Source organism: Carlito syrichta, unplaced genomic scaffold (assembly GCF_000164805.1).
Source record: "Carlito syrichta isolate Samal-C Ts95f unplaced genomic scaffold, Tarsius_syrichta-2.0.1 Scaffold301825, whole genome shotgun sequence".
Lineage (NCBI taxonomy): Eukaryota > Metazoa > Chordata > Mammalia > Primates > Tarsiidae > Carlito > Carlito syrichta.
In genome coordinates this window covers 214,282-241,771 of record NW_007245921.1, presented here as the reverse complement: position 1 = coordinate 241,771, position 27,490 = coordinate 214,282, and the positions used below count along the sequence as shown (strand labels likewise).

The 27,490-nt window shown below is 47.9% G+C and overlaps 1 protein-coding gene across 1 annotated transcript in view; it reads left to right on the top strand.

Annotated features, from left to right (window-relative positions):
* LOC103257640 (exocyst complex component 4) overlaps window positions 1-26,690 on the top strand; it is a 230,683-nt gene extending 203,993 nt beyond the window's left edge. The window contains exon 8 of the mRNA XM_008055332.2: window positions 25,294-26,690. Coding sequence (XP_008053523.2) covers window positions 25,294-25,531 — 238 coding nt within the window. The 3' untranslated portion in view covers window positions 25,532-26,690. The remainder of the gene's footprint in view (window positions 1-25,293) is intronic.
* The last annotated feature ends 800 nt before the right edge of the window (window positions 26,691-27,490 follow it).

Below are 27,490 nucleotides of genomic sequence, written 5' to 3'. Positions count from 1 at the left end.
ACATCAGTGGTGGGGAGGGGCTGGTGACAGGCTTTCCTCTCCTTGCATTCCGCCACAGCCATGAGGCAGTACCAGCACTCCTGTCGCTCTGGAGTCATGGCCTGTACATTTTGCCTGGAGCGTTGCAGGCACAGTCGAGATGTGAGTTAATCTCCATCCTTACTCGGGGACTCTCCTGGTGCCAAGTAGAGGCACTGTCTTTTTAGTTTCTTCTCTGAATGCCCTTAGAGCAATTGCTCTAGGTTTAAGCAGTCTAGTGAACAGAAAGCCACAACAAAACACACCAAGGGCTTCCTGTGACTTTTCACAAGTTCCTATTTCCCAGTGGTAGCCCAGGAGTTCCTGAAAAAGCACATTTTTCTTTCCAATAGTCCAGGGATATGGTAGTAATCCTCAGCATCTCACTATCAACTCGGTTTTCTCTGATTCTGAACCGGGGGGGTTCTTCTTAAAGTGCCTGGAAACTATGGACAGCAAGGAGCTAAAACAGATAACCTATCCCCCCACCATCTACCTTGAGAAGGTCAAGACCCCAGGTGGTCCAGGCCACCCTTTACCCCAGTGGACCACATAATGGAGCAGACACGTTGTGTGGCAGGTCTGAGGCACTCAGGCGGGGAGGTGGGGAGCGGGGGGCTGCAGTGTGGATTGCAGGGATAAGCATATCTGGCGATGGGGGCTGTCTGAACCCTCCAACTGAGAGGTGTCTGTGCCAGCGGGCTGGTATTGCTGAGCTTTCACACGGCACATTTAGGGGAGGGTTTTGGTTTTGTTTATTTTGTGAGTTGGAGTCTCACTCTGTCACCCAGGCTAGAGTACAGTGGCATGCTCATGATCGCTGCAGCCTCAACCTGCTCAGCTTAGGTGATCCTTCTGCCTCAGACTTCCAAGTAGCTGGAACTACAGACACACGCCACCATGCCCAGCTAGAGATTTAGGGTCTTAACACGCAGTCCAAAATGCAGAGCATGCAACTTCTCCCATGGAGAGCCAGTGAACACACAGCAAAAGTCTGCCTTTATGAATTCCAGGATGCATTAGGTATTAAAGAGTCAAAATATTTCCTGCAAGCCTGTGTAGCTGCTCCCAGGTCTGCTGTGCACATGTGCTCCTTGAGGACCGCTGTACAGAGGTGGTTACTTGGGGACAACGGGCAGCCCTAGATTGTCTCAGGTGGCCTTTAGTGCTGAGCTCAGTTATGTGGGCACAGTCACCTTTCTTGAGAAAGCACTTGAAACACGCCAATTGTATCCTCTTTTCGCTTCCTTCTGATTCCTCATTTCTTTTCCAGTCTCTGCCTCCTGGCTCACTCTCTATTACTTCTTCCCCTGTCTTACCTCAAGTTCCTTGCTGGCCTCCACAACCCCATTGCTTATCTTGCCAGGCAGAGTGTGAACCCTGAACAAGCAGAGCCGGCACACTGCAGGCTGCCCCCAAGCCACACCTGTTCCCACCCACGATAACTGGGGGTCTTGGAGGGGTCCTGGGCTGTAAGTTTGAAACAGCATCTTTCTTGGGCTTGTCTGGGTGTAGGCAAGGACGCTGAGAATCAGGATCAATGAACATTTGCTCCCCAGTCATCTCAAGGCACTCCAAGTGCATGTTGAAGACATCCATAGATGTGTGTGTGCAGTCAATTGTATACCCTGAGTTCCCACTTCAAGAGAAACTGACGTTTCTTCATCTTCCTCGCTCACTGCATGCAGGACAGATGCACCCAACTTTACATTGCTCTCCCTCCTGCTTCCTCCTGGCCTGATAGAGATCCTGCTTCATCAGAAATAGAAGGGAATGAAGGATTGCTATTTGAGGCCTTAATAATAGGTAGGTAGGTAGGTAGGTGCGTAGGTGGGTGGGTGGGTAGAAATTTAGGTAGAGAGTTAGGTGGGTAGGTGGGTAGGTAGGTAGATAAGTAGGTGGGTGGGTGGGTAGATAGGTAGGTGGGTAGAGAGGTAGGTAGGTAGGTAAGTGGATGGGCCAGCATAGATAGGTAGGCGGGTGGGTAGGTAGGTAGGTATACAGAGAGGTAGGTAAGTGGGTAGGTATAGAGATAGGAGAGTGGATGGGTAGATAGATAGGTAGAGATGTAGGTAGGTGGGTACATAGGTAGGTAGAGAGGTAAGTAGGTGGATGAGTGGGTGGGTAAGTAGAGAAGTAGGTAGGCGGGTGGGTGGGTGGGAAAGTAAGTGGGTAAGTAGGTAGGTAAGTGGGTAGATAGGTAGGTGGATAGATGGATGAATGGGATGGATGGGGACAAGTGTGCATGCACTCACTTCTGCATGGTAGATGTTCATGTAGAAAAGATCAGCCTACATATAGACATGTATATGTGTGTGTATATGTAATGTGTTTGATGTTTAAAGGATAAACCATGCTAGCATAGCTTGTAGTGTATGGTGAAGCTCCAGGGAGTCTACATTCACCCGAAAATTAGTTGCAAAATCTGTGCTGATGTAGATGTGAATTTCTTCAGGCAAGTCCATGATTTCACCAGATTTTTGAGAATTACCATGAAGTTTGGACTCCCTTCTCCTGGCCTCCACGTTTGCTCTTGTTCCTGGAGCTGTGGGCACAGGCCCAGAATAGGCAGTGCTACTGATGTGGAGCAGTCTGCCCTGTCCTGGCATGCCGGCGCTGTCTCCCTCTCCACTGCTGCCATCAACAACTTCCTTCAGCACTGACCTTCATTCAGATCACATGCCCTGTAGAATGAACAGCCCTTGAAACTGTTTGGGGATACACAGGCTTTCACTGTTCAGAAGACTTTACATTCAGAAAGAGCTTGCCATCTTCTCTCATAAGGCAGCTTGGGTAGGACTCTCAGGAGGGTGTCTTGGTGGCTGCACACACCTGTCCTCTTCGTCTTCCGTGTCTGAGCCCGGCAACTTCTCCATGTTCTCTGAGGTTGGCAGTGGACAGGCACATTCATCCCCTTTGTGGTTCTCTGTAAGAGCAGGTGCAAGTTCTGCCAAATCAATGTCTCAGTTACACGCCCATCCCTTAACCCTCAATTTCATGTTGCAGAATTTTCCAGCTCTTGGCGGCTCACCCATCTGTCTTGTCAGCCTCTTACAGTTTGTTAAACACAAAAAGTGTTGACTCTTTCCTCTCCCAAGTGGTTCTCAGTTCAACATCGGATTTGCTGTTCCCGCCACCCATACCACATCACATCTAGAAGAAGGCAGCAGTCCTGCAGCTGATGTCTACAACTTCCTGTCGCTCCCATCAGCCTTCCTTTATGATGTGGTTGGACCAGTCGTTCCAAGTTTCCACTTCTTAATTAATTTTTTGCACAATCCTTAGAGTAGCTTTTATTATATACTCCACCCAGCCTAAACTTTTCATCAGGCTTGAATAAAAATTCGCCTAATACTTGTTCTTTGTGATTGACCAGCTTCTTTCCTCATTATTTAGTTTTCTGTTCCCACTGGTCACACCAGCTTCCTTCCAGCCTCCACGCCTCCATCCTGGCTGTTCTGCTGACTTACTCTTCATCTTCCACCCCTTCTCTGGAATAATTGACTGGGTAACTTTCGTTTTTCTGTTTTCTGGAGTCATCGGTGCCTTTCTTACAACTCCCATAATGCAAACACATGACATAGAATGGATATTTAGTAAATATTTGATCATTTCCAAATGATCTTCCAGTTGACAGAAGCCAAGAGTAACAAAGGGGTGTCTTGGGGAAAGTAGATAATGATAGCAGCAGAGTCCTCCCTGAACACATTTTTACCAATATGTAGCCAATTCTCAAGTCACTGAAGCTCAATTAACAGTATTGGTAATGACCTTAGTGTTCTTGTATGTCAGCAGAGAAAAAGATGTAACCTTTATGCCATTTTATTAAGAATATGAAGTGATCTTGGACATCAGCTTGTATAAGTCTGATGCTTCTAAGGGTAGCCACTCAGCTGGGCGCAGTGGTTCACACTGTAATCCCAGCACTTTGGGAAGCCAAGTCAGGAGGATTGCTTGAGCCCAGGAGTTCAAGACCAGCCTGGGCAGCATAGCATCTCTACAAAAAATTCCCAAAAGTAGCCAGCATGGTGGTATATGCCTATAGTGTCAGCTACTTGGGAGGTTGAAGCTGCAGTGAGCCATGATTGTGCCACTGTACTCCAGCCTAAGCAACAGAGTGATACTCCAACTCATTTAAAAAAAAAAAAAAAGGGTAACCAATCACCTGTGGAAGCCAAAAATGGCACTGTTATTGACCAGCTTATATGGTAGAGGTGGCCGGGTCTTCTTTTAATCAGGTGAAGATTGACTATAGCCTTGCAAGGCTGCTCCTTGGCTGGACTGTGAAATGTGGTCACACCTTCACCCCCCAATAAAACATAACCAGGAATTTTTCTTCCCCTCCCCAAACTGAGGGTATAAACCACCAGCTTTGCATGCATCCACCTTTCTCTGTGATTATGGCATCAGATGTTTGTGAATGTTTCCATTTCAGTTGATCTATAATGAGGAGAATCTGGCCATTGTCATTGTTGTTCCCAAGGGTAACATCACTGCTTCAGTCAGCATGATGCACCGATCGGCTTTGCCCTGGTTTATATGGAACTGCTGACTCTCTCATTAGACACAGCAGTCATTGCTTTGCCTCCTTAATTTATGCATGAAACCAAAAGAAAAATCACTTCATATTCTTAATAAAATGGCATAAAGGTTAGATAATTTTTTATTATATGCAGTAAAAATGCAAATGTGTGTGGCTTATTTTGCAAATGCAGACATTAATAACTGATATTTAAACAGGCTGGATTAGCAATTTTACTGATATATTTAAGAGATTTTTCCAATAATTTGCACACTCAAAATCAATTTGAATACAACATGTAAATTGAACTTAGTGTTTTGATATAAAATTGTGGTTATCAGGTTGAACCATTAAATTTACTATTTAATATATGCTTTCCAGATCACTCGGTTAGAATTTCATTGCACCTTATCTATATAAATTTAATTAGGCTTGATGCCATCAGTATATTATAGAACTAATTAAAGATTTAGATAAGTGCTGAGGGGGCTTATTGGAAACTACATAAAGTTCCATTTGGAAAATGAGATATTCTCCCTTCAGTTATTGTGAGAGTACGAGACCGTGAGAAGTATTCCTTTCAGTGTTTCTGAGAAGTCATTTAAGTGAATTGAATGGGCTCATCCAGTCCTTGGAGGAGGCTGTGATGACTGTGTCTCTGTGCGCTCCCTCAGAGTCAGGATCTCCATCTGGAGACGCCCAGGCTCTTGTCTCCCTCCTACAGGGAGCCAGCTGTGCGCTCTGCTGGGCCGGTGGTTGTTGGAACAGGATTCATATACTGATTGGTTACCTACTCACCCACATCCCATGACGTGCAGTGGCGTTTGTCAGGAGTTCGTCATCCCCACAAGTGGAGTCGGCACGGAAGGTCAGGGAGCACCTCCCCTGCGTGTGGGGGACAGAGGAAAGAAGCCCCTGCCAGGAGGAAGCCTGGGCACCCAGGGTCTCTGACCAGCGCAACTACTGCTGAGCATGAGTCATCTGCAAAACTCACTGCGGAGTCCCCCTGCATGCCTCTCTGCTGCGGATGGTGAAGCAGATTAGTCTGAAAGGCTGTGATTTCAAAACCGAGTGCTTTGTGTCTTCATTACAAAGCACCATGAGGCTTTTTGTGACAATAAGCCTCTGTTCCCCACGTTGAACACGCCCTGGAATGGAGCACCGGCACCATGTCTCCCACGAGCTCAGTGCCCTCCCCAGAAGCACTTGCCTCCCAGTGCAGGTGGCCTAGCACCAGCCCTGCTGGGAGGAGAGGAAGTCAGAGGCCATTGGCAGCCGGGAACATGGGATCAGGGCGGAGACCCCAAGGATGCCCGTGGACCAGACATGTTGTCCGTGGACCAGACATGTTGTCCGTGGGGTCACAGAAGCGTTGCCGGCCTCAGGCACAGGAGAGGCAAGATCAAGGCTAAGCCCTGCCTGATAAGCTGCGTGCCCTGGGGCCTCCTCTTCCCAAGCCTGAATTCCATTTCCTGGAAGTGGAAATAGTAACAGTGATGCTGCCGCTCCCCCTCCCTGCTTCCCTCATGGCAGGGATGGTTTCAGATGTCCTCTGTTCTAGTTGAATTTATTTACTTTTCTGGATATAGAAACTGGGGTGCAGTGGGATTGCATGGAATGATCATGGCTGCTAGTTAGCAAACCATAGGGCAAGGCCTAGTCACACAGAATATAAAGGAGCACGTAGGTGCTTTCTTAATGGTGTCCTGGCTGCATTTGGTGGCATTAGGATCCCCCCAAGCATCTATTGCTGAAACACATCACTGCAGTTTTCCTGCCCAAATGGCTGGTAGACATGTATGCCCCCCATAGCCTGAGAAGACATTTGCAGAAGCATTTGGGTCACAAGCCAATGTCTGTTTCAACACCACATTTGAAATGTTTCTCTTTGAAAACATCAGAAATGTCTGTCAGTAAAACTTCTCAGCAGAAGTAAAACTTCTCAGCAGAAGTATAGATGGGAGGGTCACCCCAGCCACCCAGCTCTGGACACTCAGGGACTACCAGGCACAGCAGCTCCTTCCTGGCCCATGAGAGTGGGCCACGACATCTCCCAGCATCACCTTAGCCTTGCCCGTTCCTTGGTTTTAAGCCATAACGGATGTATTTAAAAGCGTTGTGGTTTGGAGTGAGTTTTGGAGGCTGCGGATGTGAATTCGGGGTATGTGTTGGGAAGAAAGTGTGGAGAGAGGACGCAGGAGGCTGGCCAGGCAGTCCCCCACAGAAGAGGATGGGCTGGCCTTGTGTGTTTCTTCCCCATGTTCCCACCCCCACCACAGCCTCTGCAGCACCTGCATAGCCCTGCTAATGGGAGGCAGGGCGCTGGAACAGCCTTAGTCGGGAGCACTGGGCTGGAGCATGACCAAGCGCCGTCTGGGGACTGGAGCCTGCCAGAGCGGGTTGAATCCCAACTCTGCTTTGACTCATGGATGAACTCATGGATCCTCCCATACTGCACAGGGCCCAGTGGAAGCAAGGACCCCAGGGGGTCCTCGTCACCACCCTGCTCTCAGTGTTGACCCCATGGGCATGCAGCATGGGCAGCATTTCCTCTGGGCCTGGGGAAATGTCGGAAAGGCCACACCTGCTCACTGACAGCCCCCTGGATTTCTGGAAGCCTGGAGTGAGGCAACTCTGCTTCTGAAGGTAGCAAGGGTGAGGGACGTGGAATGGGCCCTTCTGCCATGTCCCGCCACCACCTTTGTCTAGCACTTGTAAAAACCTGGACTTGGGTTTCCAGGGTGCTTGTGCGACCTTTTGAATAGCTTCTACTTTCCTGCTAGGGATAAGCACAGATTCTCCTTAAAATCTGCATCTGCTGAGATCACAGGCCAGCTTGGCCTTCAGCTTCCTGTCTAGAACAGTGTCAGCTCAGCTGTGAAGAGCCAGCCACCGCCATGGCACAGATCTGAGGCCACCCGGAAAAGAGAAGACAGTTGCCAGGCATCCCATCTCTCACTTTAGCACCAGTTAGCACAACATGCATGCTCTGAGCAGTCACCTGCACCCCGGCTTCGAGCTTCCCACCCAGTGCCCGTTCATACATTCTTGCCATATCCTCATATGCACACGGCACTTCACAGTTAACAAGGGCTTTCATAAAGATGGTCTCTATGGGTCTCTTGATGAGTGAGTGTTTTTGTCTTCTCAGGCTTTAACCTGTTTTCTCATGGCCCAACTCAGCAGTTTCCCCTGGCACTATCTGAGCAAGGTAGGTAGAGCGGGATAGTGCAGTGCTGTGTAGTCAAAATTTAGTCCCAAAAGAGAAAATTAGAGAATTTGATCCCAACCAGATGACCTTAGCAGGTGTGTAGCCTTCAGAGCCTCAGATTATGAGGTGTACATGTGAATCAGGTTGACATGTCAAGGACCTGGCAGGTGGTAAGTGTTAAGTGCTAACTGTTTCCTCAATTATTGTTCTTCATAATAGTAAACACTAATATAATCATTAGTGAATCTTTGGCCCAGTTATATTTCTGTCACTCTGTAATTAAACACATAGAATTGCTTCTAGTTCTAACCTCTTTTTCTAGTAAGGGTTACACATTACTAGTTGTCACAGATTTTTTTTTTTGAGAATAGTACAAGAGGATAGAGTGAGTTTGAAGGCCTCAGTGCAAAGATGCTGGGGTCATGTCACCAGCACAAGCATGAAGCGCTGAGAAGTGACTTTAGGACATTTCAGAGGCGCTTGGTGAAAATGTTTCCAAATCCGTCAGCCCACATCTCTTGTCTGCCATTATCACCAGAGAACACAGAACCCTTAGCAAATGTCTTGATTATGGATCAGTCTTCACAACAGTATCGGCTATGGACAAATGTTTTCTGTGTTGGTTAAGAAGCCAGCACTTGCGTCTTTGTAACCGCTTTATTCCCATATAGTTTACATGCCATAAACATTAGCCTTTCTAAAGTGTGTGGCTCGTTGGTTCTTTGTGTAGTCACAGGTCGTACGTTCATCACCACCCACTAGTTTTAGAACATTTTCATCATCATCCCCAAAAGTCGCTACCTGTCCCCACCAAGCCACTGCAGTAACCATTCACCTACTGTCTCTATGCATTTGCCTGTTCTGGATGTTTCATATTAAACATCCATGTAGTTGTTGGTGACTTGCTTCTTTTGGTTAGTGTAAGTCTTCAAGATTCATAAGATCAGCATTTGTCTTAACGTGGGCTGTGCGACCAAGTCAGAAATCCACACCTGGACCGGCTAGCACTGGGCCTGCTGTCTGCATGCTCTTGTTCCACTTTTCCTAGGAGGGGAGAGAAAGAAGAAATGTGGCTTGGACAAGTGTAACCTGTGTACAGTGAGCTGCCCAACTCTCATGTGCACAGCTGGGTTCCTATAATGTGGTTGCTGTGAGCCAGCGCCCTGATCAAAAGGCGGCCTCCCCAATCACTGCAGCCGCCTTCTGCCCCTCCCAGCCATCCCCCCACAGGTGGCCACATTCATCACTGCCAGTCCCTTGGGACACAGAGCAGCAGCAGCACACCGAACCCACCCCCGCCCTCTGTTCCCTCCTGCTCCCGTCCCCAGTCCCCAGTTGGCCTTCCAGACATGGGTACTCTCCGCACGGAAGCAGCTCAGGGAGCAGAGGCGGCCTGGGGCAAGCGTCACTCCACCAGGCACAGCTGGGGCACATGTCCTGGGGGACACTCCTCATAGTGGCAGGCTACTCTCTGGGTGCTGGCCAGCCTCTACCATCACTGTCACTGGCATGGACTAGCTGGCTTTGCTCCTATGAAATCATGTGCGTTAGTTTGCTCCTCAGAAATAAAGAGTCTTTTCTGAGAGACATTAAGGTTTCATTTTAAATTCACTTTGTGGTCTTTGAAAAACTTACATTTTTGTGTGGTCCAAAGCTATAGGTTAGCATTAGCATTTAAATAGAGACCTCACACTCCCTTGAAGACCTCTCTCATTACTAGCCCTTTTTGAGAGATTTTTTTTTTTTTCAAATCAGATATTTTATTTTCCTAAAAAAAATGCAAATGCTTGATGTATTTCCCCATCAAAGGCTTTTTCTTTATACATGGACTCAGGAGAGCAGTGCGTGGAGCAGTCTTGGTGTTAGTCTTTTTATACTGAAAGGGCCATTTTTAAAAATTGCTGTTCCCTCTCCCGTTGCCTCATTTTCTCTGCTGACTCTCAGGATGTATTTTCCTATGGTAATTTTTTCTCATTTTATCTCATAATTATATCTCATCTCCCTCCAGACACCCTCCCCAGACTCAGATCCCGGTTCTCAACTGGGCATCGAATCACTTCTTGCTATGTGATAACAACTCCTGGAGCAACCCGTGCTTTAGTACAGTAGGAGTTAGAACTTTTGGGTCTGATGGACCAGGGTTTGAGTCCGTGCCAGTCACAAGAAGATTTTGTGACCTTCTCTGACCTTCATTTGCCTGCCAAATTAAGGCTATCAAGGCTTTCTCTCTAGTTGTCGAGAGATTAAATAAGACTGTGGTCACACTCCTATCTATACTGTGTGCATCATGCTTCAACCAGACCCACTGAGAAGCAGGCTGGGAGGTCCTTGGAGGAAAAGGTGCCCCTCTTGTCTCATGTGTTCTTGCTGCCAGCCTTCTCTTCTCAGCCTCCGGCCTCATTCCTCTCAGCCTCCAGCTTGGCTGTGTGTCTGGTCACGGTGACATGTCCGTGGTGACTTGAAGGAATGCCAGAGTCGTGAGAGTGTGGCTGTGTCGGTGTCCTCTCTCTTTGCGGTTGATTCTGTTTAGCTGCAAGCTTGGGGACAGAGCTGTGAGGAAACCCGCTGAAAGGGCGACATAGTCTGATGGAAGAAGAAAGTTGCACAGGCCAGGGAAAAGCTGGTCGCCCACTGGCCAGAAGGCCTCTTGCCCAGACCTGTCCCTGGCTATGGCTGGAGTAGGCCCCCTGAAGCAGCTGCTGTCATGGGGTAGCCTGTTTCAAACGCCCCCATCCACAGCAGCCTCGATTCCCCAGTGTGGGGTGGAGCGTGTACACCGAAGCTGGGCAGTCTCATCCCTAGGACAATCAGGAAGACCATGACAACGCATGCCACGGGCTTCTCACAAATCAGGACAGAGCGTGTTTTTCCCATAAAATAGAGCACTTAATCTTCCTACTCTGAAATGGGAGGAATGCTAAAATACCTTCTTTTATGAATCCTGCTAATAAGAGATGGTTAATTGTTGTAGTAACCTAGGCAAAACAAAGGCCGCCTCTCCCTCACCGCTCCCACCCGCCTATGAGAGCCAGGTCTCCAGCACGACCCGCAGAGTGTGTTCTCATCTGGCCCCAGCTGCCTTGCCAACCTGCCTCCCCCAACACCCCTTGTGCTCCAGTGAAGAATAAACATGTGTCATTTCTCCCTAGTACCGTATTCTTCCCACTTCCCCACCCCATTCACGTATTCTGTTTTCTTCACTTTGTGGAAGACTTTGTTTCCATATTTGCCTCATTGCCGTGTCTCCTCCAGGAAGCCTTTCCTGACTGCTCTGAGAAACATGCAGCCCTTCCTGCCTGTGATCTTGAGAATCTCCTCTTTGCTTTTGGTACAGCTGCCGTCACCTTGCTGTAAGTCCACACAGTGCGTGGCTTCTTTCATGCCAGGATCTGTATCGCCAGAGAGCAAGGGCTATGTTTGACTTATCTCTGCATCCACAGTACCTACTGTATACTACCCGGTGCATAATTGTTGAGCAAATAAACAAATTAAAAAAGGATTTTGAAAGGTACTATATAAGCAGTGAGGGTGAGCTTGAGAGTCATAAGGTAGCGTCTTTGACATCCAGCAGCCTGCAGTCTACATGGAGATAATCAGTATATATTATGGTACATCTATACGATGGAATACTCTGCAGTCATTAAGAAATGTGAGGCAGGTCTATACATTCTGACATGGAACCATTTCCAAGATACACTGTTAAGCAGAAAAAGCAAGGTGCAGACTGGGTGCAGTGGCTCACGCCTGTCAACCCAGCACTTTGGGAGGCCAAGGTGGGAGGATCACTTGAGGCCAGGAGTTCAAGACCAACCTAGGTAACATAGTGAGACTGCGTCTCTACACACACACACACACACACAAATCAAAATAATTAGCTGGGTCCCAGCTACTCAGGAGGCTGATGTGGAAGGATTGCCTGAGCCCAGAAGGTTGAGGCTGCAGCAAGCCACGTTTGTGATCCAGCCTGGGCAACAGAGTGGGACTCCAACTCAAAAAAAGAAAAGGCAAGGTACAGAACAGCATGTAAACATCATTTACCACTAAATATATGTGTGTATTTACATGCACGCACTCAAGAACAGCAACTGTGCCCATGTGTGTATAAGAAGTATTTGGAAGGATACCCTGGAAACGAGACAGTGAGTGTCTCCAGGAAGGGAGGCTGGGAGCCAGGGATGTGAGAAAGACTCTGCACTTTGTACTTTGTACCTTTATTTTGTTTATTTAACAAAAACTTGTATCATACATATTATGTGCTGGGCCGCTGCTCTAAGCACTCTGTCAGTGCTGCTCTAAGCACTCTGTCAGGTACTGTCAGTATTTCCACTTTACAGATGAGGACATCTAACCTGGAAAGAGTATGTAACTTTCCCAAGTTCACGCAGCTAGTAAGTAAACACCCTAGTAACCGTTTTTATTGTATCGTCAGTTCAAAAAGAATATTAACAGTTTTTTTAAACAGATGATTCTAAATGAAATGTGTTAAGTAGTGACCCATGCAGTAAGAGACAGAGAGGGCATATATCCTCTAGACAGCTTCACAGAGGACAGAGGATTTGCATGATCTCAAGCAGGTGCTGGACTCTGGACACTCAGAGTTAGGGAGCACGAAGTGTGTTCAGGGGACAGGGGGTGGCTGAGATTAGCTTCAGTGGAAGGTGGGACAAGGGTGAGCCACTCGGGGGCTGGATGCCAGTGTGGGTGTTTGAACTGGATCCTGTCAGCACTAGTGAACACACAACACGTTTGGTGTTTAACACAGAATAATGATGTTATCCGATTAGAACTGGAGATGAGGAGGAGTGAGAGGTGAGAGTGGCCAGGCGGGAGACGACCAGGGCAGTCCAGGGAGAAGTGCCCAGATCAGGGATGATGACATTGGATGGAAGGATGGTACGTTGGAGACTTGGCAGTGATCAGACACAAGATATGAGAAGTGTGAAGAGTCAAGGTAACACTGGATTCCAAGGTTTTGCAAGATTAGGAAGTTAGGGAGGCTACCTGATGCGGCTTCTGGTGGAACCATCTGAAGACCAGCAGAGACGAAGCTTTGATCTACTGGGAGACCAGATCTCGAGAGAGATAACTGGACGTCACATGCACAGATGAGAATTCTAGACACAGAAGGATGGAGAGCCACCGCCTGCCGTGAGCACACCTGCAGTGGGTGGACAGGACAGAGGCCATGAGGACTTGGAGAAGGAACTGAGGGGCTAGAGGAGCACCTGGAAAGGAGGCTCAGGCGAGGGAGTTTAGGATGGACAGGTGTCCCGGGAACGAGGACTTGGTCAAGGTCACTGTGAGTGTCCACGGGATGTCATCGGTGACCCTTTCCACAGTCCAGTCAGGATGAAGCTGTGGAAGGACAGGCAGTGGGTGCAGGTGTTTGTTCAAGGAATTCAACAAGGAAGGGGAGAAAAGACACAAGGTGAGACGCGGAGTGGCCCCATCTCACATAAAGGTTTGGGGTTTGTTTTTCCAAAATCTGAAAAGCATAGGGATGTTTAACGGCACTAGTGAGAGAGGAGCATGGAATCAAGTGCTCAAAGCAAGCAAAAACACAGTGGAGTCCTGAACACACTGGGAGGGGCCGGGCTCAGAGGCACAGGGTCAACTTAGAAAAGAAAGAAAAAAAGAAAAGAAACCCCTCTTCTGCTGAGTCAAAAGGTGAGAATTCATTTTGTTAAAAGGAAAAAAAAACACCGTGGAGGGTATGGTACGTCATCCAATTGTGGTGAAGATCCCAAGAGACGATATATGGAGGGAGGCAAAAAAAAACCCCAGAATTTATTCATTAAAAAAATTGTGTATCCTTCTATGTTTAAACTTCAGGCACCTTCAAATAACTTTCCATTTGATGCAATACACCTATCGAGGTGCTTTTTTCATTGTTCAAAACAGTTTTTGAACTCATCAATTTTGATGCCTTTGAGCACTTCTGCTTTTTGTTTCACCTCTTCCACGTCAGCAAAATTCCCTTTGAGGACTTTTCTCATCTAGGGAAACAAAAAAAAGGCACTTGGGGCAAGATTGGGTGAATAGGAGGGTGGGGCATGGGGTCATGCTGTTTGGGGTCAAAAACTGCTGAGCATTCAGTGCAGCTTGGGCAGTTGTGCTCGTAAACCTCCCATCATGAAATGCCTTGAAAAAAAATTCCCTGAAGCTGAACGCAGCCTCTCACAACAATACTAGCTGGTCCACTGATGCCAACAGGTTCCTAGAACACTTACCTGATAAGGGAAGCCTGGACTCCACAGGACCTGCCCTCCAAAGGATAATTCCTGTTTTTGGGGTTCCCCATATACATGGACCATGGCCAGCACAGGGTAGAGTGGTATGCAGTAAAGACAGTAAGAGCCCTTACCGTTCTAAGAGCTGGCATCCCCCCACATCATCTGGCTTAGTCCCACACCCTGAGCTGTGACATTATTTATCCCGTGACGTAAATGAAGAGCTCAAGTTCCGACAGGCTAAGCAGTTTCTGGGGTCATACGCCTTGGACAGGAAATGTGGGATCCAGCCCTGACTCGGTGGAGAATGGAAGGAAAGTCGAGGGGATCCTGCTCATACCTACAATGACCCTCTGTGTCTCCCCCTCTTATTTCTAGGTTTACCCCAAACATCGCTGACCCAGAGTGACAGCAGAACGGTCCTCTGTGCCCACAGGATCAGCTGCTGTGTCTGTAGTTCCTCCCTTGACAGTGTCAGAGAGCCCTAGGCTGCTTTCATTCATTCATTCCTTTTCACTAATTCAACACCCACAGGGTGCCGCCTTCTTAGGTCAAGGGGTAACAGCAAGGAATGAGCCCGGGTCCAGACCTGCTGCCATGCGCCTGCATTCAAGGGCGAGGTAGAAGCCGCTTAAGTCCCAAATGTCTCATCTTCCCCACTCTGCCCAGCTACTGTTGGAGACATCCAAGCCTGTAACAAACCCATACTACTACTTCCTTGCCTCAGACGAAGAAAATAAGGCACAGAGAGAGGAATAAATTGCCCAGAGTCACAAAGAATCAGAGGCAGAACTGAGGCTCAAGCCCAGGCCACCAGCTCCCAAGTCTACAACCTTAACCTTGGAGCTATGCTGTGTCTCTGATTTTATATATACACAAATTCAAACATACACACACACACACACACACACACACACACACACACACACACACACACGTACATATACGTATATATGATATAACATGTAGATTAAAACATATTGTAGAAATACATATTTTTAGATGGAGATGAGTGCTAAAAAAAATTAAAGCTCAGCCATAAAGGACAAAATTATGGATTTTGCAGCAACTTGAATGGATTTAGAGTCTGTCATACTCAGTGATCTATCACAGTAGCAAACAACTGACTACCACACGGTCTCACTCATACGTGGACCCTGAACCTTTATCATAATACCACATGAAAGGGATTGGCAATAGTGGGAGCCACATAACGTCAATAAGGGCACCTGCTCCCAAACCAGGCGAAGTGAGGACCAACAGGAAACCCAAGTTTCACCTGGACGATGACCACTTATTTACCTAATCCCGAATTGTACCCCACATCTTTAAAAGTAAAATAACAATGAAAAAGGCCAAAGCTTGAGGAGGACGGGGTTGGAAGACCTCCCCGATAAGCTGACATCTGAGCACAAATGGACTGGAATCTCCTTTTCCTCTAGTCTCTGTCCCTTTAATACCATCTGCTGCTCCTTTCTGATTTTCTTTCAACTGGCTTATGGTGTAAAGCAAAATAAAGGACTGTGAGGGACAAGATGGAGACTACCATCACCTCCTTGCCGTGACTAGCACGTTTTTATTTTACAAAAAAGTGAGAAGTGCTCTTGTTTGTGGCCCTTGTCCCCATGCCTCCCGAACCGTTTACCCATGCTGTTTCAGGGTACCTCTCAACTGCTGAGTACAGGCGTTCAGAGCCTCTTCCAGACCTGGGCTGTGGGGCTTTCTGTGACGAGTCTCCTCTCACTCCTTGCTTCTCTGGAGGCCTTTCCTGCTGCTGCAGCCTCCCTGGCCTGCCCTGGTCCTCACCCCCATTCTGTATCTCCTGCACGTTAATGATGGTATTAAGTGAGATCAGCCCTAAAGCCCACGTCCTTGGTACTCGCACGCCGCCTTCTCTTCTGCATGTGTCGATTTGTGCTGTCATCTCCCTCTGTTTGTTTTTCAGCCTGTGTCCTATCAAGGGTAGCCATTCAGAATAAATTCATTTTCCTGGTTGTATTTTTTTAGAGCACTGTATCAAATGGTTCACTGACGTCCAAATGTGCATCAGCCACAGTGGTCTTTTCACCCACCAGACTTCTGTGGCTGTGACAGACTATCCATCATGCTTGTCAGAGTATTTGGGTCTTTAATAAAACCCTGCTGGATACTGGACATATTTCCATTAGCTCCTTCTTGTTTAGCCTGTTATTTTTCTAATTAACATCTGTTGCGAGGCACGTGTTCCTGAATCTCGGGTGGCCCATTTTGAAGCTCTAGTCTATTGAAGTTTTCTCTCATAAATACCTAAGGGTTAGTTACTACACCGTCAAGTGTTTGCCCCTGGAACCTACTGATTTACATATCATGATTTTCAAATAATCCACTGGTTTTTTTTTCTTGGTTTCTCTACCAAACTGTTTTCCTCTGTGGCCCTCCAGGCCTGAAAGATGTGGTCTTTTGTCTCATCAAAGTAGAGAAATTTCAAAACGTGTGCTGGGGTCACTAAGTGGGACCACAAGCCAGCGTCAGGGTTTGAGTGATGCAGCCAGCCGGTAGCTGACAGCAGTCTGCTCTCAAGACACCCAGCAGCCATGGCAGGTTGCAGTGAATGGTCTGTTCAGCATCCCCCAGCCCTGCCCTAAGCCACCTGTAAGGTAGCTGTCTAGTGGCAGAGTCAGTGGCTGAAATATAGAGCACACCAGCCCCTCCAGAGTCAGGGGCCACTGCTGGGCCTCACTGGTGTCACACTCTTGTGAGCAGGTGCTCCCATCCGAGCCGAGCAGCCTGTGCCACTGACACTTCTCCACAGGCACATCTAGGCGGGGCAGGATATCCACACTATAAACAAGAGACCTGAAAACTCATCTGTCCCTACCTGGTCATCGCTGGAGCAGAGGCCAGGGTTTTTGTCCCTTGCTTGCTGCCCTCCACGCTGTGCTCCTCTCCCATGTACCGAGAGAGGAGGGCAGGCATGTGGGCTGACAAGGCCTGGTTTTGTTTCACTTTAAATAAAAACATTTCCCTCGTGCCTTGAATTTTTTTTATCTGGGCCTGGAGTGGATTTTGGGGTTTTTAAGCATAAATAAAAGAAGCTTCTTGAAGCCAAGGACTTTATCTTTCTATGTGGCATTAGCTTTTAAAATGTTATTGGAATTTCCTAAGCATGAGTAATGATAATATTAGAGTGTCCTTTGAAAAAATCATTTGCGTTATTTATTGAAAAATTAATGATGTGATTTTAATACCTAAAACCGAAAAAGCCATGGGCCTCCGAACTGTTTTTATTCAGTAATTGTTTCCCACAATGCTAACTTGGAAAATGTAGATAATGTACACTCTAAGAGTCCTGGGCTAACTCAGCTAAATAATGCATAGCTTTGTGGCCATCAAAGTGCACAGTACTCTTTTTTATCAACTTATGATATTAGATAAATAGTCTTTAAAAATTGGAAAGACTTTCTAAAGTGATATTTGATAAACTATTTTCCTAAATTGAAAAGACTCTGAAGTGATATTCAGCAAAGCATAGCTCTCCTTAACCTGGACTCACCTTTTGATAATCAAAAAAGCATTTACAGAAGTATGAGACAAACACAATTATGAAAGTAAAATGAAGGGCCTAAATAAAAAATCACAGAACAAGAGGGTAATTCTATTCACTCTTTCATATTTCATTATTTGATAACATCAGACGATGAATCCATCAGAATTGCCTTGGCAAGTGCAAACAGAAACGTGCCTGATCAATATTTATTAAAACCTTCAAAATGGAAGAGGGAGTTGAGCAGACTTCTTAATGGACTGAATAATTATCCATACAAATGGGGTTTGACCAAAGGCAATGCCAGACCAAAGAGACACAGTTTTAATTGTACTGAATTTAAAATGCGGATCTACCTCCAGCCCTGGTGTGGAAAGCTTAATTTAAAAAATTATCTGATGGAGCAGAGAGTGACATACGAATCCTTAAGTCGCTGAAGAGGATATGTGTGAATTGAGAATGTGTTTCGGTGGGGACCCGCGTTGCCAGCTGAGGGAAGGAAAAGAGATGTGCTCCCCGTTTCAGTGACTGTACCCTGGTTTGGGAGTGTGTCACTGTCTCAACAGGATGGAGGCGTCTTGAAGGGATTCCTTTGTTTTGAATGGTTGTGTTTTCTGAAGAGAAATAAAGCAAGGCTGTGACCTCTGGCTTCAAAAATGTCAGGACATGTCCCTGAGAGGAGTAAACACAGTGACCTTCACTCCTAACGTCTCCCGGGAGAGATGCCCCAAGTACAGCAGTACTTGATAGCATGATGGCTATCAGAACTAGGCCAGTAGGTAACTGGCAATTAAGTATGGCGCCACTGAAGAGGGACGAGTGTGTGTGTGTATTATTGTATGTAGAGAAAATGTAGGTAGGTGGCCGATCACAGGAGCCTGGCAAGCCTTAAAGCAACAGACGCCCAGGCTGTCTTTTCTCTTGAATGACTTTCTGCTGCCACCAGCCGAGGGAATGTAGGCAATGTCTTTTCTAAAGACCATTCTTGACTTCTAGAGCATCCTGGTTGGAACAAAAGCCTGCACAATCTGTTGTGATGTGTGTTACAAACTATACAACACACATCCAATCCTGCCACTAAGTGTCCAGAAATTATTTAGCATTTCTCTACTTTAGTTTTCTCGTGTCTGGAATGAGCTTATTTCAAATTAGCATTTTCAGCCATGTCTATAATAAACTCATAAGCTTTTTGAAGGGGAAGACAATTATATTTTTTCTTACATTAAGAGCAATTATATTTTTAATAAACTAATTCACTTGTCTGACATACAGGCTTGCCATCCATCTTACTGTTGGTCTGGAAAGTCCATCTGAGCTAAGATTACTTTTGTTCAGAGTGTTTCCAGGTGAATTGCTACACGTTTGTCTACCACTGTCTGAAGAAAGTCGGCATCAGCTATTTCTGGTGGGAGACCCTGTAAAGAACCAAGTGATGGATGCTGGACAGGTTTTAAAATCCCAAGATGTCAGTGCTTATGCAGCATCTCCTGGAACCTCTGTGTTTTTCCCTTGGGAGCAGAGATCCAAAGAGCTGACAGCCTTTGCCCAAGGTCACAGCTGTGAAGGTCAGCGGGGATGAAAGACTCAACCAGAATCTGAGTTGAGAATTTACTTCCCTACATTGTCCTGCTGTAACCACTTCTCAATTATCTGTGGATGATGATCTAGTCCATAGATTATTCAGGTCCTTTCTTTTCTCTCTTTTCGTTCCTGGGCTGATACCACAGGTACTGGTAAGTGAGCAGAGGAAACAGGAACTGCCTGTTGACCCGATGATATAGTGACCAATCTGCCGCTGGGCTGCTATTCAGTGCTCAAAAGCTGCAGCTATTGGCTAAAAATAATTTCAGGGACTACAGTGAATGCTAAGTTTTATTCAGGCTATTTTTTTTCCCCTCTCAAACTTGTATTTCAGAAGTTAGCTTTAGCACTTAATTTTCTCGACACGAATGCCAGATAAATCTCAGGAAGAACTAGAAGAGAAAGACTTTATAATGAAAATACATAATTATCCCCCTTCTCTCACAGAGTACTGAATCAGAAGGACAGTCAGCTTTTGGAAAGAAAAATTACCTCGTTCGTTACCACCTTGGAGGGGCAAAAAAGGGAAAAATAGAGAAACAAAATGAAAAAGCCAGAAATCCTTCCTGTAAATGCCTAGGTTAAGAGCCAGCATTACAACATGGTGGCATTACCTGGCTTACAGCGCTGAATTCCCAGGTCAAATCCAGTGTTACTCGAATATAACTGCCAAGTTTGTGTCAATGGATTCCGAATGCCACAATACAGGCTCGATGCCCGGCAGTGGAGGCAGAGGGCTGAGCAGGGGGACTGTATTTCCTTTATATTTCTGAAGGCGTTGGCTGAAAGCAAATCAACTCTACAGATACTCTTTGCAGTTAGTACTTTGCTTTCTATGGCTTCAAGTCTTTCTGTATCATGGTGGTTTTGGAGTGAAGACAGGGCACATCCTCTGTGGCTCAATTGTTCATCTGTGAAATGCAGATGCTTGCAGGACCTGTTTCAAAGGTCCTCCTATGTGGACGTACCCAAAAGTTAAGCAGGATTGTTAATATGCCTATGATCAAACAGACTCTGACACCAGCCTGAGGCACAGCTATATGTTTAAAAACATGGCTTCCAGCCAGGGACCCAGGACTCGGCTTCCACCATGTGAAGGAAGGCAGGTGGCAGAGCTTCCCTCAGGGACCTGGCCAATTCTCCAGGCAGGGCCTTCCTATCATCCCCACCCAAACGTTATGGGGCACCCACAGATGCATGAATGTGAGTTGCTGTGGGTGGGAATAGCTTGTTGAGTGGCACTTTCCTCCCACAGTTGACAGAGAGAACTGAAACTGTGTCCCCAACTTTGAGGACACAGTGCTAGCCTCTTCACCGAGGATGCCAAGTGGGACGAAGTTAAGGCTCTCCTGCTTCTTGTCTATGGAAATTTGTGAAAAGCTCTTAAAGAGAAGTAAGAAATGCACTAATGCTTTAAGATAAAGCAATGTCCACAATTTGTTCACACATGCATGCATACCTACATGCATTAAAAACTAGTAAGTAGATGGAAAATGTTCATCCTCATGTAGATTCAAAGGATACGAGATAGGCACAGTCCATATGTTGTTGGTAGTGAATAAGTTGTTACAACTTTTTAAGAAAGCAATTTGGCAGTCTTGCCAAATGTCCTAAATAATATACTTATCTTTTGACTAATTCTACTTTTAGAAATATATCCACAGGAAAGAAAGTTTTTATAATTGGAAGCAAAGTGTCCAATTGTGTTTCAACCTAAATATTTCAACTATGAGAAGACATTGGCTCAAACGCTGCATGGCGGAGGTGGGGGAGCTTCAAGAAAATATGCCAAAATGTAGTTTGCCTTTATGGTGAGATTCCATGAGTAATCTTTTCTGTATGGTCTATACAGTCTACATGGCACAGGTGCTAGCTTTCCAATCAGAGAAAGACAAACTTCATTTTTGAACTTTAAAAAGATCCACCCACCTCACCAAAATGCCCGTCACAGCCTTCCTTACTGGTATAAATGTTTCCAGACAAAAACCAGTGAAGGGGAAAGAACTGCAATGCAAGGCCATTAAAGTACAGTAAGAAGACAGCACCACAGGGAGGGAGTGTCTGGACACAGCAGACATGAGGACGATTGGCCGCAGCGACCTGTGTGCACCAGAGCAAAGTGCAGACACGGCCCCGTTGTGGACTGTGCATGAGCCCGATCTGTGCCCACACACTGCCACTGCTCCGTCACTCCACCCTCCATCCGCTGCTCTGGGAACTGCTGCCAGGGCGCAGAGCAAGGCATGAGAAGACACGGGAAAGCACGCCCCTCCTCACAGACCGTCTCCCCCTCCGGGGGTCTTGAAACTCACTGGTCTCCAGGGTGGAGCACCTGTCCACATGCAGCAATTGGCCCCTGAACGTTAGGGCTGTGAGGAGACAAGCCATGTGCTAGAGAATGTCTCAGTCACATGTGTGTTCACTGCCCCCAGGCAGCTCAGTAAAGTGCTGTCGAGTGTACACCATGTTGCTCCGAAGCCATGATCGCTACTTTAACGCTTGGTGATGAAGACCGAGGCTTCATTTTCCTGGGGCCTCAATAAGTGCCAATAAATTATTTATCCCTGTTGGGCGACGTGGTTTCATTCCCATCTGTCAGTGTTTATCATGGAAGCCCATTCTAATTGCACAGTTCGGGACATTATTCTATTTTCTCTTTAGGGCACATTGTAGCCCCTCTCCCCACCTCCCAGAGTAACTGTTGCTGTGTCAATTTAGTAATCTTTGCTACTGGGTACCATTCAGAAAGATAAATGAATTTCATTCTGTCTTTAAATATTTATGATTCTTTATGATCTAATATATCATCATGGTTATGGGAGGATTTTTTCCCCCTAACTCTGGAAAATACACCGTCAGTTACCTGCCAGTTTTGTTGAATAACAGGCTTGCAATTCTGGGGCCCTGTTCATCCAAGGCTCTTGAGGACTCTAAGCCTCTCAGTCCACTTTAGAGTGTCACTCTGGGGTTTACAAAGGTCTTCATGGCACAGAGGATGTTGAGACGCTGAGGACTTACGTGGTGAGTCCTTTGCCACTTACCACACTGGAAAACCCAGGACTAGAAATCCTGGCATCTTTGTTTTGTTGTTTGCTGCCAGCGTGAAACAACCATCTCTGTAGAAAACCAGCCGGTATCCCTGGAAACAATTCATCAGATTTTTCAAAAGAAATCCAATTTCATCTGGTATGATGGGTTCAATGTTACTTCTTAAGATAAATGATGAAAATATCAACATCACGACACAAAGAAATCCAGTTCTTTTGGCTTAATCTCAGTGAAAAACATCACAGACCTTTTATTGCTTCTGTAGCCTTTCTGATGTGTGTGGGTCCTCGCTGGAGGAGAGGAGAATGGTTCTGTCACTGTGTCCCCACCAGACTCTGGCTCTGAGTGCTGGCTGGTTCAGAGCCTTTCAGAATCATCTGGGGACAGGGCCCAGGTCTGCATTTGTTCAAGCACTGTAGCGCGTTCTTAGGCACTCTGATATTTGAGAACCCCTGGTCTGGAAATTGCAGCTTTCAGGTGGGTTCCTTCTTGCTGTGGAGGAATTGTAGCCAAGTCCCCTCTCGTTTGATTCGGCTAACCTAGATTCATGCATGGGTTCTTCTCGAGCAAGTTGTAAAACGTGTATTCTCACATAGCTCCCTTAACAGACCAGTGCTCTCCTACCTGTGCGGCGACGGGAGCCAGAGTTAGAGGATACAGGCCTCCTTTCTCAGAAGCGGGGCGGTGTGGGGGTGGGGGGCGTGGTGTGCCAGGGAACACGTGCAGCAGGGCACGCGTGGGGCACGTTCCAACAGCTTCAGGCTCTTCTTAGAACTCATATTTGTAAAGTGCAGCCAACATATGGAGGAGCAGGAGGCAGCATTCACAAGCTGAATGTGAAACTCCCCAAACCGTCCTGAGCGAGGCTGAGACCAGGCTCTCAGATCCCTGGAGGTGGGAGCAAATTCTCCTGTTCTATCAAGTATTTCTGTCTACGTTCAAGGTCACCTTGACCAGTGAGTCCTGAATACCTGGTTCTGTGAGGTCAAAATGACCACTTGCTGGAAACCTCCGAGAGGTGGCCTGAGAGGCCCCCATACCCGAGAGGACCCTGTGAGAGGCCCCCTTCACAAGGAAGCTGTGCGATCTTGCCCCAAGGAGATGCTCAGAAACACCATCTGACAAGAGCACTTTCCAGTGCTGCCACTGTTCCGCGAATAGTCACAAAACAATGTTCTTGCTCCTGTTTTTTAAAGAGTGTGTTAGTTGGAGGAGAAGGTTTAGCAGAGCAGGAAAAGGAGCTGACCGTGTGGAAAACACCATGTTCCCGCTGGAGCTGCAATGTGTAAAAATGCTCTCGAGGTGACAAAGCCCCTGGAATGCACTCCTCACTCAGACAGCTTCATTTGCCGTAGGATGTTCTTTCTCCAGGATGTTCCTGATGAAAAAGAAACAAGTCAAAGGCCCTGAGTTGCGCTGAGCCAGTGCTTCTGATGGGTCTGTAGGCCACCTCCAGTACCATGAGCCCCTGACCCAGCTCTGCCCCTCAGTCCTGGGAGTCGTGCACCAGGAAGTGGCCGGTGTCGGGAAGACCTTTTGATCCTTTTGCTAGCACACCGTGGTGGCATTGCCGGCTGGGAACCTAGGCCAGACTTGAGCTCCTGGGTAAGTTGGAGCAGCTGTGCCTGTCGTGGCTGGAGTCCCGGAGACTCTTTGAAGGGCGGCGGCGGCGTAATGCCGGCTTGAGAGTGGCGAGTCTCGCTGCCTGACTCCCTCATGTCTTCACCGTGCTGAAGGCCCACTCGAACACTTGCTTCCTCTCTCCCCTGTGTCACCTCTCCTCCCCATGTCGCCTCTCCCCCCACTCAGGCCAGTGCACTTGGTCGATACTGCTCTCCCTCTTCTCCGTCTTACTGGAATGGTAACCAACCCCTCCCTGACCATCCCGCCCTCCAAAGTCCCGTTAGTCCTCAGCGGCAGGACGGAGTGGTCCTGCCACCAGCCTTTGCGGTGGGGATGGGGCGGGGCCCATGCTGGCCCTTGCCAGGCCAGGGCACAGGCTGAGTCAGCTGCTGCCTCAGGGCTCCAGTTGCCCTTCCTGGTTCTTCCCTCCCCGACTCTGCCCAATCACCAGGCTCCCCTCCCCACCGCTCACGCCCTGGCCTCCATCTGGACGTTCCCTCTGGAAGCCCTGACATCCCCCATGCCGTGTCAGTGTGGTGTGGGCGCCCCCTCCGCTCAAAGCCACAGCATTTACACACCCCTCGGGGCTCGGGGGATGTACTTCCCATGAACTGTGTCTGTGAGGAACCATGTTGGATGTGGGTCAGAAACCCAATCCACATCCCGGCCCCACCACTCCATCTTGGTGACACAGGCATCCGCTAACTTCTCTGTCTTCAGTTTCATTATCTGGGGAATGGGTGCGGCCCCCTAGGTGGCGGGAGGGCTGAACAGGCACAGGGCATGGGAACAAACTTGTTACTGGATGGAATCCTGTGTCTCTGCTTCTCCTGATCTTTCTCTGTCTCTGAGAGAGAAGAGGGCTGAGCACACGCATCATTCTATGCTACTGTTACTTTTATTATAATCCTATTAACATGTTATTATATTTTAATAATAGTAGTCGTTAGACTTTATGAAGCACCACCAATCTACGTGCTTTCTGTGTATTAATTCCTCCAATAACCTCCGAAGCAAGTACTGTTATTATCACACTTTATGGAGAAGCGAACCATGCGCCATAGTTTACAGCTCCTGTGAATGAATGAAGAGTGAGTGAATGCAGAGCAGTTGAGCAAGGCCAGCCCTGTGGGCTGTGCCTTCTCCCTTCTTGGTTCTGCACCGACTGGTCTTTCCTTGGGTCTCCTGCGGCAGATGCAGAATCAAGAGAAAACCCAGAGTGGGCTAGAGGGCGTGAGGTTCCCCCCGGCTTTCCCTTGGCCTCTTGTGAGGAGAGCTGCAGTGGGCTGGAGAACACCACGATCGCATGTGGTCCTCCTACTCGGAGGCCTTGAACAGTGGGGTCGTAGACATTGACCAAGTGAGCACCCGGCCATTTGTCCCCTGGGCCCAGCTGCTAGCCGGGAGTAGGGGGCAGAGTTGAGTCTCTGTCCCCAGGCCCAGCTGGGGGCCAGGAGTGGTGGGTAGAATGGGGTCTCTGTCTCCTGGCCCAGCTGCTGGCCAGGAGCAGTGAGCAGTGTTGTTCTTGCCCCTCCAGGCAGTACTATGAGATGCTGTACAACACGGCGGACGAGCTCCTGAGCCTGGTGGTGGACCAGGGCATCAAGTACACCGAGCTGGAGTACACACACGCACTGGCCCTGCTGCACCGCAGCCAGACCGGGGTGGGGGAGCCAGCGACGCAGACTGCAAGGCTGCAGCGTCTCCAGGAGCTCATCTGTGAGCAGGCCGCCATCAAGCAGGCCAGCAAGGACAAGAAGATCACGACTGTCTAGCCGGGGCCCACAGGCCTTGGGCCTGCCCTGACTCTCCTTGGTATTTGGCTTTCTCCACACTGAAGTGTTAGTGGAGCGGAGGGGTGGGGACCTTGACTCTTTCATTTCGGCTTTTCACATAGACCGTAGCAGAAGTCTGCAGTACAGAACATATATGTTGATCCGCTACTTTAGTGCAGTCAAGACTGACAGGACTGGGGTGGGACAGGGAGGAAGGTGTGTCACGTTCTGGGATCTGAATGTGAATGAATGAATGGCTAACCCAGGCCTCCTTTACTGCCTGACCTGTATGAAATCCCAGCCTTGGGAGGTGGACCACTACCTAAGCTTTTGTCTCTTCCTGAAACCGTTTGCTAGGATGGTGTCACTTAAACAGTAGGCTTTACTCTCCTGACCTCATCAGTTTGCAGTTCCATGAAATGAGTGTATGTGCATTGTATCCTGTCTCTGTTGCCAAAATCAAACACATGGCTTCTCAGCTGGCCATGTTTCCAACAAACTTCCCTACCCAATCAGGACCGCTGCGGGGAAGTCCTTTACTCCAACTCCTGGGAGATTGCTGTGTGCCGCAGCTTGTGTACCGATCATTGGCTGGTTTATGGCCTTTTTATTTCTAATGTATAAAAACCAAGAGCCATAAAATTAGTGACAAAAATGGAGCATGAAAGTTGATCTGACCACTGCCTGATTTTCCCCCTTTGGTTTCCAAGAAAAATAATGGTTAGGGAACATTTCATCTCCTGCGAAAACCTCATTTAGGGTAGGTGACTCTTGGGGGTTCACTTTACCACCTTGGGAGCCCCTGGGTCTTCCTCACCTTAGAAAGCAGCCCAGAACTGTCCAGCTGCATGCAGGGAAGAGGGGACGGGTGACATTCCTCCCCAGTGCCACCAATCGAGCTGTCTCTGAGCTGCTCTCCACGGTGCACGTGTTCACCATGTCCCCGTCCCCAGTCCTCTCCCTGCCCATGGTCCGTCTGTCAAAGAGGCAGCAATGCCCTGACTGGGACACATCTTGGAAACATGGAAAGAAGCTCAGGAAGGAGCCAACTGCACACAGCCAAGCCTCACACCCTGGTGGTTGGGAACTGTATCCCTGCTTGTACAACTTTAGTCTTAGTGGCAGAAACAAAATTAAAAAATGCTTTGAGAAGCTTAAATGTTGCATGTTGTTTTTCTTGTGTTCTCTTTATTCAGCAAACATTCCCTGATGGTCTACTATGTCCTAAATGCTGCTACACATGGGGGAAGACGCAGAGACACAAAGGACACCCTTATTATCTAAGAGCCAGTGTCCAGCAGATGTACCCTTGGGGCTGGGTTGGAGTCAGGTTGGGCCATGGGGCAGCCAAGAGGGATTCCCATGCAGCTGGAGGATGGCATCCAGGGGTTCTATGGGAAGGAATGCTGCAAATATGTCTGGCTACAAGGGCCTGACTGGGAACAAGTTGAATCTGTGTCGGGACAACCATGGAAAAAATTACTGCCCTAAACAAGAACACAGGGAGAGATCTACCAAGAAGTAGGAGTGAGGGGAGGTAGATCTAGGAATGGAGTCGGCCCCTTTATCATTACCGAGAAGCAGGGGTGGGGAGAGGGAGACCTGGGGATTGATTTGACCTCTTTGTCTCTACCAAAAAGTAGGGGTGGGGGCAGGGAGAACGGGGGCAGAGTTGACCACTTTTCTCTCCTGAGAAGTAGGAGTGGAGAGGGGGGTACCTGGGAATGGAACTGACACCGTTGTCCCGACCGAGGAGCAGGGTTGGGGGAGGGACACCTGGGGATGGGAGTGATCACTTCTGCCTGACACTCCTCTGGTTGGGCGTGTCTGCAGCATGTCTTCTGTGCCTTGTCCTGCCCTTTCGTTCCACTCCAGGTGGAGAAGCCTGTGGTTGTAGCGATGCCAGAAGAGCCAGGGTAGGCCTGGGCTGTGCTCAGGTTAGTTGTCTGGGTTAGAATG